The following is a 9826-nucleotide window of genomic DNA, read 5'->3' on the forward strand; positions in this document are numbered from 1 at the left end:
ACTTTGCCCAGCGGGCGGCGCATGGTACTTAATCACTCCGTGACATACGCAATATGCTGGGTGAAACATACGCATATTATTATACTACTGTTTGTACCTGCAGAGTTTTTTTATCAACTTTATGATCGTTGATGACTGTAAAGGTTGAGTGTTCAACTGAATGAAAAAAAGGCCAGCCCGTGGGGCGGTTCGTCGCTGTATTAATTGAACACACCACGGGAGGGAGTTGAAGTTTATTGAACATAGTGTCAAGATACAGTGCGGGGAGTAGCGATGTTTTCACGGCGCACCTCCTTGTCATCGAGGGGTATGCTGGTGCAGAACACGGCTGAACAGGAACAGTATCGGAAACGTGCCGTTGCTATACAGCGAGAGCTGAGAGCCGTCGCTGTCTCACTCGGTACGACCCGTCGACGATTTCTCAAGAGGAGAGCCGAGCTTCTTAAGCGATCGGCGACGTTTGCCACCGCTAGCGAGTGCGAGAAACCCGGGATGTCTGATGGGGTACGTAGACACGATGACCGGAGCGATGGGGCGCGTCGGCCCGATGACCGGAGCGAAGTTACTGCTAACACCAGAGTGCTGTCCGCGGTACGCGAAAGGCCAACGGATGAGGCTTTTGCTGAAGCAGTCAGCATGGATCTGAACATCAGCCGTTGTGAAATTTATGAACCAAACAACAAAAAGGATACTGTCCGCAGTGGTGGAAATACCAAACGGAGATCTAATAAAGAAGATAAGAGAAGTGGTGGTATGCTACTGGACAATGTATCTGAACTTGCTAGCCAGACGTCCAACCTGTCTCGCAGTGGTAGGAGACGCACGGGGAGTTTCACCTCATGTAAGACAGATTTAAGTCCAAGAGAAAATAGTGATATCTCTGTGCAGCAAAATGGACGTGGAAGAGACACGGTGAGCCCACGAAGACCCTCGTTTCGTGATCAACAACCAAGAGGTGATGGCATCACGGTCAATGTCGTCCCGCCGTCAAACAAGCCGATCGACCCGCGGCGTGACTCGCTAACGGTCCGGAGGCGTAGCATGACCGTAGGCGCGACGGAGCAGCTGGACTTATCCCGTCTCAGACAGATCTACAATATACAAATCGGGGCCCACGCACCGGGCGATGAGCTGGAATACATGGAGAACACCCAGCAGCGGATAAAGGACTTCCTCGAACGTGCGAGTGCCGAGACGGTGGTCAGCGACCAGCAGTCAGACGCGGATGCTAAGTCGATCATCTGGAGACCAGAGGACCGGAGACGCCGTGTGAGCCGTGTCTACGCCTTGGAACCCTCCCCTAGAGTACGGCAGCAGAGCCTGTCATCAAGTCCCAGCAGACCCACGGATGCCATCAGTGAGGAGGAGGAGAAAGCCAAGGATACGCTGAGACTACCTCCGTTGTCCCTACCACCGGTCAGCAACAACGTGCCCTTGAAACTACTGCCGAGGAATTACAGCAAACGCGGGCATCAGCTTCAGGAGAGTAGCCGCATCTTAACACCCGAGGAGTGGGAGGACTTGAAACATTGTAGATACCTACGGACTAAGTCGTCACCGTAAATATTGCAATAACTCAAAGACCGTTATAATGGAGGATGTGAGTTCATGTTATTCAGACCTGTGCCGAAAATTGGCACGACGTTTTAATCCTGACTGAGTATTTCTAGAAAGCTAATGACAGCACAACACAAGTTAGGAAGAAACAGTTCGTAGTTAACTTGCGGGTACAACCATGTGTAAAGTCTCTTTAGTGTGAGTGTTGGCTCTGAAAAGAGCCGGTGTAGTCTCGACGTTTCGAACAGTATACTCTGCTCGTCTCCAGGGGCTTCTGACAATACTAACAGTATACCAGATGTACGCTTAAAGTATGTTTTAGGTCTAATTAACGCATTATTTGTTTTGATTTAACCACAGATAAAGGATAAGCGTGTGATAAAACCATGGGTAAAATCTCTTTTTGCAAACTGAAGCGGTTCTAAAAAAGAATTCACGATTTGAGAATTGTCTCGACATGTCGAACAATGTACTCGAAACGGTGACTGCTTGTTCCGACACCCGTACTCTGAAAACTCCTGATTTAGAATTAACCCGGATTCCGTGTCTCAAAGTGTCTGAATCATTTCTGGGTCAGACTGGCCCAGAAACTGTTTTGAAGATTTGATTTGAGTTTCTCAGTTTGACTAATTTATACTAAATTGTGAATACTAAACTAGCCGGCCAGAACACTTCGGGAGTGTGATGGTTTGACTATGGACTTCTTTAAGGTGTGGGGGGGCAACAAAAACATTTCAGTGGCCAATAAAAGTTTGCTGGTGATAAAATCTTGATTAAGGATAGATTTAGGGGTGAGTGGATTGGCACACCGCCTTTATTTCCATCGACTAAGACTAGAGTGAAGCTTGGGTACTCAATGATTAAAGGGGTAAGCGTGGGCTTCGACATCCAATGTTGTGTCTTCCCTTTGACCTCAATGCAGTGAAAGCCAAAACTAATCAGTAGTTTGTTTTATGAAATGTGTAACCGAAGGATCCAGTAATCATCCAAGCTTAAAGGCCACGGAGTTACCGGTACACAACACACCGATAGCCCGACACTGAAATGACTAAAGGTCGGTCTTCAAGGTGACACGGACACCGCAGTCAAAATATCTGGTTTCCCATCGGAATTCCTGTTGTTTCACTGAATAGGAACAAGTGTGCATGAGCGATAGGCTGCATCATACCTTGGTAATGACCCTGACAAAAGATTGTGTGTTATTTCTTATCCGAAAGTTAATGTTAAAGATGGTAAGCATGCTGCGAATTACACACAACCGTATGCCTTCTTTAGAGCGGGGATCGAGTGACGAAAACTGGGCATGCATCAGATACGCTCGTGTGTGACGCAATGACTTACGAAAAAACACGCAACGATGATCAGAAGTAATAAGCACGGTTTTTCGTCCAACAGCTATCGTTCAATAAACAAACTGCTCATTTTGCCTCACTCAATTTCAAAAGGGGAAAAATGTTGGCGTTTCGGTTGCTGTAAAACTTCAATTGAAAGATTTTCTAATGGCCACGTATAATTGGGTTGCACTGCCCAATTTATTTGTATGTTGCATCAATTGTATTTAATTGTCAAACTGGTCATGTTACTGTTCGCACAGGACTTTGACATTTTTACTTGCATGGCAACTATAATATGCTTGACAGAGTTGTGTGTTCATATGGTGACAATTAACAAAGTTGTTTGTTTTAAACCGTCTCGCAATCATCATTTTGTTTGATAAATCATGTTTTGACAAGGAACCTTTTGAGAGTGTAAACAATGAATGTCAATATCTGTGTGCACAAGAGTGCCTGCCCGCCCCAACTCTCAATTGAAATAAAACGGGTCGGTTGAAAACCATACTGGACAGTGTTGACTTAAGGGTTTTTTTCTTTTTCTTTTCTGAAACTATTATTTAACCTGAGAGCTATTGCTTTGTTTGATTAATAATGGGTGTGTGTTTTGACAAACATTGTGACACTTGAACAGTATTGGTGTCGAATGTTATCAGCCAGACTCTGGGCCTATACAATGGATGTACTGACAGATTTAATCATTCACATTCGCCAATTAATGCATTATTGAATTGTCTATTGAATTGATTATTGATGTACTTGAGTCCACATCCAGACAACTTCAAAACTGGATGGGCTGCGTTTGGCCAGGGCCTAATTTCATAGCCGCTTATTGGTAGTTACTCAAAATAATTATTAGCATAAAACCTTACTTGGTAACGAGTAATGGGGAGAAGTTGATAGTATAAAACATTGTGAGAAACATCTCCCTCTGAAGTGACGTACTTTTCGAGAAAGAAGTAATTTTCCACGAATTTGATTTCGAGACCTCAGATTTAGAATTTGAGGTTTGGAAATCAAGCATCTGAAAGCACACAACTTTGTGTGGCAACGGTGGTTTTATTTTCATCATTAAATGTATACAAACAAAACTAACAGAAAATGGTTGATACTTTAGGAAGCTGATGTACGTAGGCGTCTAACAAAACGTGTTCATGCCATTAATCGTAAGAATGATTATCTAACGTATACCTCCCCTTTAAAGGCAGTGGACACTATTGGTAATTACTCAAAATAATTATTGCCATAAAACCTTACTTGGTGACGAGTAATGGGGAGAGGTTGATGGTTTAAAACATTGTGAGAAACGGCTCCCTCTGAAGTGCCATAGTTTTCGAGAAAGAAGTAATTTTCCACGAATTTGATTTCGAGACCTCAGATTTAGAACTTGAAGTCTCGAAATCAACCATCTAATCAACCATTTTTTTCTTTCAATATTATCTCGCAACTTCGATGACCGATTGAGCTCAAATTTTCACAGGTTAGTTATTTTATGCATATGTTGAGAAACACCAAGTGCGAAGGCTATTCTTTGACAGTTACCAATAGTGGGCACTGCCTTCAAACTTCGAATCATTCCAACCTTCTTCTAGTTTTACAAAATACCAACTTGTAGAAAACAGGAAACTACAGTACTTCTCTCATTGCCGAGGTTTGGCACGATCGTTTGGTTGCACAAGTTAGTCCATGCTTTGCCTTTGGTTGTCGAGTTAGCCCACGTTTTAAAACCACTGCAGCCGATTTCACGAAACGCTAGGATTAATCCCATCTCGAGTTCGGACGAGTAACTCGTCCTAACTTAGGATAAATCTTAAGGTATGCATGCTACAGTGCAGGGTTGGGACTCGTCCTAAGTCTCAATGGGAAGACTTTGGTGAAATCGACGGCTGGTGTATTACATCAAACCAAATCACCTGACAAACTTCAAGCAGAACCATGAGTTTGATATGGAGTAGACATTTATTGCCTTCAAGTATTAACATTTTTGGCAGTAATAATTGTACATTTTTAATACTTCATTAAGAATATTTAAACCAAACAAGTTCAAATTGATAATAAACTTTTTGCTTTCTAAAGCTAATTTGTGTAAATTGTTTGATTTTTTGCAGCTGCCCTGGGCATATTTCAATGAAACAAGGTGCTTAAATGTCGAGTGGACTAATTAAATTATTCGGTACAAAATCTTTAGAAACAACCGTTATAGAAAATAGTGTAGAGTTTCTAAAATTGTTCATCAACTTTATAGTGAAAATTACAGGAGTTTTCCTTTAAATAAACTCATTGTTAACAATGAAAATATATTCTGCATAATACAACTATGATAAAAGGGAAGACAAAGTTTGTAGTTACAAAGTTATGGAAGACAAAAACCGAACCCCTAAATTTCAGAAAATAAAACTACAGAAAAAGCAAAAGGAATCGTTTTTACTTTTAAAAGGAAGTTTCATAAATTTAAGACCATTACTACACCCATTGGTAAGGGTTTACAAGGTGATGGGGCACAATATGCAACCATACATGGCAGAAACACAGGGTTGAGCCCCCCCCCCCCTTCTTTTAAGATTTGTCCCATGGCATGGGGTCAAACGGCTTTGTAGAGGTGCTGGTCAGCTGTTCCTCCTCGCCACTCACTGGCTTGGTATTTTTTTAGCTATTTCGCTTCTTTGTTTCTTTATGTATCGATTTGTATATTTATATTTTTATGCCAGTGTAAAGTCTGATAAAACCTCCATAATCAGAGCCCAACACCAACAGCCATGTCACACGAGGCTATTTACGGGCAACCAGGGGTCGATTTCACAAAGAGTTAGGACTAGTCCTAACTTAGGACTAGTCCTAGGAGATGTACACATTGCATGGATAGTCCTAAGTTAGGACGAGTCCTAACTCGAGATAAGACTAGTCCTAACTCTTTGTGGAATCCACCCCAGTTCCAGGCAATCTCCAAGAAAAAAGGGCATTCCCATTTGAATGTAAACAAAATTATATTGTGAAGCGAAGACAATGTTTTTAAATTGACTCATGTGCTACCAAAGTGGCCCTGTAGCATGCACTGCAGTTGGTTGTCTTCAATTTGCCTGTAAAAGTTGCCTTGTGTGACAATGCCCTTATAGAGCGCCATGACCAAGCATTTCAGTGCCCTGGGCCCAATTTCATAGAGCTGCTAAGCACACAAATTTGCTTAGCATGAAATTTCTTCCTTGATAAAACAGGATTACCAACCAAATTTCAATTTGTTGCATTTTCCATGTTACTGGTATTCAGCTGTTGTTTGCTCATCCTGAAAATCACGTGGATATTTGGCTGGTAATCCTGTTTTTATCAAGGAAGAAATTTCATGCTAAGCAAATTTTTGTGCTTAGCAGCGCTATGAAATTGGGCCCTGGACTCACATTCTTGTGGTTAGGAGTGTGGGTTTGAATCCCAGCCATGACACTTATGTCCTTGAGCAGGATACTTTGCTATAATTCTTTTAATTACCCTGGAATATAAATGAGTACATGTTGATATTGCGTTTGAAAAAGCCTTAAGAGGCTGTATACTCCCCAAGGAGCTGAGAAAGAATGTGTTTTCCGTTGTATTTTTTTTTAATTGAGGAAGGATCCCAGAATATCAGAGAATCAGAGCTATGTATTTGCATGAGCTTTCAAAAAAAGGCAATAATATTTTGTTTGTTCAACACAAAAATATAATTTACCCAGTCAGTTTCTCTTGTGGATTATTAGCAATTTAAAGTTGACAATTTCATTATCAATGATCTGTCTTTCCCCTCATAGAATTAATTAATAACAATAAGAATTGTAATGCATACGTATCCACCCTGCTGGGTGTTCATGGTGCAGAAAATTAAACATTGCATTTGTTCGTCTAATATATTTCCTTGGAGTTTGAGAATTCGAGGTGCAGAAAATTAAACATTGCATTTGTTCGTCTAATATATTTCCTTGGAGTTTGAGAATTCGAGGTGCAGAAAATTAAACATTGCATTTGTTCATCTAATATATTTCCTTGGAGTTTGAGAATTGAGTAAAGCTGAAATCTGGAAGCTACCAGAGGGACCATGGGGACCTCTTGAGAAGACCAAGGGGAATGCCAGTGATGTTGACGGGGAATGATATTACCGCTCCAGACATTCCGTTCTGAAGTAGTGACTGCTTGATGATTTGGCTACAAGAAAATAGACAGGAGGATGCATAAGGAACAGTGTGTTTATTGTATAGTCCAGGATGAAAACTACTCATGTACAGAAGCATTTGGGTGTTATGGCCAAGCGGTTAAGAGCATTGAATTCAAAATCTGGTGTTTAAATCATCGGAGTTTGGGTTTGAATCCCTGATTTTGTAATCGAGGCCCTTATTTCATGGAAGGAAACCAAATGGAGCTCAATAAAAACACTGTAAACTAAGTGGTCTCTACCAAGTCACTTAGCCGTTAATAAAGTAGGAAATTCAGAGGTGTGAAGTTCACTGACCAAATGACCCCCTATTTATAACAAAAAGATTGGAATGGTACCATTTGTTTCTGGTATTGCCAGGGGTTTACTGTAACAACTTACCCATCTCTTCCAAGCATGAAGGTGGCAGGAATTGAAGTACTTCTATCTGTGTTATCGTTAATCATATCAATAAAACTCCAGTCGTTTTTCTCATTGTCGTCGTGGATGACAACCGCTACAGCGCCAGCTCTCTCTGCTGTGATGGCTTTAGACATGAAGGAGCAACTCCTGATGGTCAGAGGTCATTTAGAGGTCATTGAAAGGTCAAACACAAGATTACAGACTGGTATTTGAGTACTTCTTTTAAACGGACGAGGACACTTTCAGTTTGCAAAAAAACACTTCCATTGGAAAGTCTTAAAGTCTTAGCCCTTTTCACACTGCGTCACTTATTCACATAGAACCATAAAGGACAGAGAATTGTAGAACACAGCCCTGGGAAGACCCCAAGAGTGTTTTCCCCCACAATTAATACCCAGGCACACTTTCACAGTGGCCCTAATCCATGGGGTAGCTGAACCCGGGGCGTGTTCATTTACATGGGTAGACTACGGGTAAAGCAAACCAAGTGTGAAAGGGTTTGGCCATTATTCCCCGGGGCCCGGTATAAAAAGGACTGAAATGGGAAACTTTTGAAGGGGCACCAGGGCCAAGACCAGGTCAGACCGTGTAGTTCCAGATCCTATTAATCCAGTACTTAGGCAGTAATTTGATGGATAATTGGATGTGGTGTTAGGTATCTCCAACTTACCCTCTTTTAACCAGTGCAAATGCACCAACAATGGAAAGGCTGTTTGTTAGTTCTCCGCACCCATCTTCAGGATCAGTAGGAACGAGGTAAACTCTGTCGAAGTTATGCGTCTGTATAGGAAACAATTCAAAACAAATAACAGAATAAGATGTTAGTTAGTTGTTTGGTTTGTGGTAATTCTTGTTTTATTTGTTTATATAGTTTATGGTATTCTACAGCATCCATTCACAAACTACACTCAGAACATACCTTTCTATTATTACTTTTTGTTTGAAAAAAAAACTTGGTAATAGTTTCACACACACAGATATAATGCGCATCTCAGGCCTGGAATCTTGTCTGTGCGAGGGCATTTTCAGTTTGCAAAGGGCACTTCCACTGGAAACTTTCGATGGGAAACGTTTGATGGGGTACAAAGGCCAACACCGGGGCACTATGGTCTCTTTGCTGTGACCTCTGTGAAAAATACCAGGCTTAAAGACAGTGGACACGTTTGGTAATTGTCAAAGACCAGTCTTCTCACTTGGTGTTTCTCAACATATGCATGGAATAAAAAACCTGTGAAAGTTTTAGCTCAATCGGTCATTGAAGTTGCGAGATATTTTAAATGAAACAAAAACACCCATGTCACATGAAGTTGTGTGCTTTCACAAGCTTGATTTGGAGACCTCAATTTCTAAATCTGAGGTCTCTAAATAAAATTTGCAGAAAACTACGTCACTTCAGAGGGAGCTGTTTCTCGACACTAGAGTAGAGCCTTGCTTTTGAGAGGGAGTGTTTAACAAATTTAGAATTTGAATTGTATTGCAGCGATCTTACTCCTGCAATATTGTGCGGTGGTTGGTTTGTTTGGCAAAGAAAAGAGTTTGAAAGACTTACAAAAACTGCCCCGAAGTCTTTAGCTGGTCTTGTCTTGTAAAGAAAAGCAATATCTTCAGGAAGAAGGACACTGAAAAAGAGGTTTTCGTTCACTGAATGACCTGCACACAAAAGATAAAACTTGTAAAGTTAGACAATTAAAAGAATAATTTCTGAGAACCCAACAAGTTAGGAACACAAGGGCCATAACCCCCCCCCCCCCACCTCCCCCCACCTCCCCCCCCCCCCACCTTCCCCCACGAAAACACTGTACACTGACTTAACACTGCTTAACTTTGCGGAAAAGCGTATAGGCCTATTATATTATCAGTTTAATTTTTACAGCTTTTTATATACAACAGAGCGTGGATGTTTTTCAGTTTCAAAAGTCGGCAGTCAGCTGTACAAGAACGTCGCTGTCAGTGTCAGGCAGTGTCAATCAATGAAAGATTTTTTTTAAAAAGATCGATTGAATATTCAATTTCATTTTCAAAAAGTTCATTTTGTGGCAAATTCTTTCGTCCATGACCTGAAATAAAATATACTTAGTAACTCATTAGCTAGTTAACAAACATACAGGTATTCATACCATGCAAATGAGTTATTACAGCAAATAAAATCGAACAAACTAGAAAACAGATGTGCCAGCTTTTCCAGAATGATCGATGTAGATGTGTCATGGGGGCCGCCATCTTGAATTGAACTATCTAGCGCCCTCACACGACGAATTGTTTATTGTTTAAAAGGGTGGAGCAAGTATTTTATAAAATAATCTCACAAATAATTTGTTGTTTTGTATCAAATTGAGCATATATTACCGTTTAAAGTCTTTGA

At 41.1% G+C, this 9826-nt stretch overlaps 1 protein-coding gene across 1 annotated transcript; it reads right to left on the reverse strand.

Moving 5' to 3' along the window:
- Positions 1–1615: 1615 nt before the first annotated feature.
- LOC139940841 (protease-associated domain-containing protein 1-like) lies at positions 1616–9690 on the reverse strand. Its single transcript, XM_071937222.1, has 5 exons — positions 9582–9690; positions 9014–9114; positions 8135–8244; positions 7444–7611; positions 1616–7055 (listed from the first exon to the last, which is right to left on the reverse strand). The coding sequence occupies exons 1-5, from the start codon at positions 9682–9684 to the stop codon at positions 6935–6937; spliced, it is 603 nt and encodes a 200-aa protein (XP_071793323.1). The 5' UTR covers positions 9685–9690; the 3' UTR covers positions 1616–6934.
- Positions 9691–9826: the final 136 nt, after the last annotated feature.

This window comes from Asterias amurensis, chromosome 8 (assembly GCF_032118995.1).
Source record: "Asterias amurensis chromosome 8, ASM3211899v1".
Lineage (NCBI taxonomy): Eukaryota > Metazoa > Echinodermata > Asteroidea > Forcipulatida > Asteriidae > Asterias > Asterias amurensis.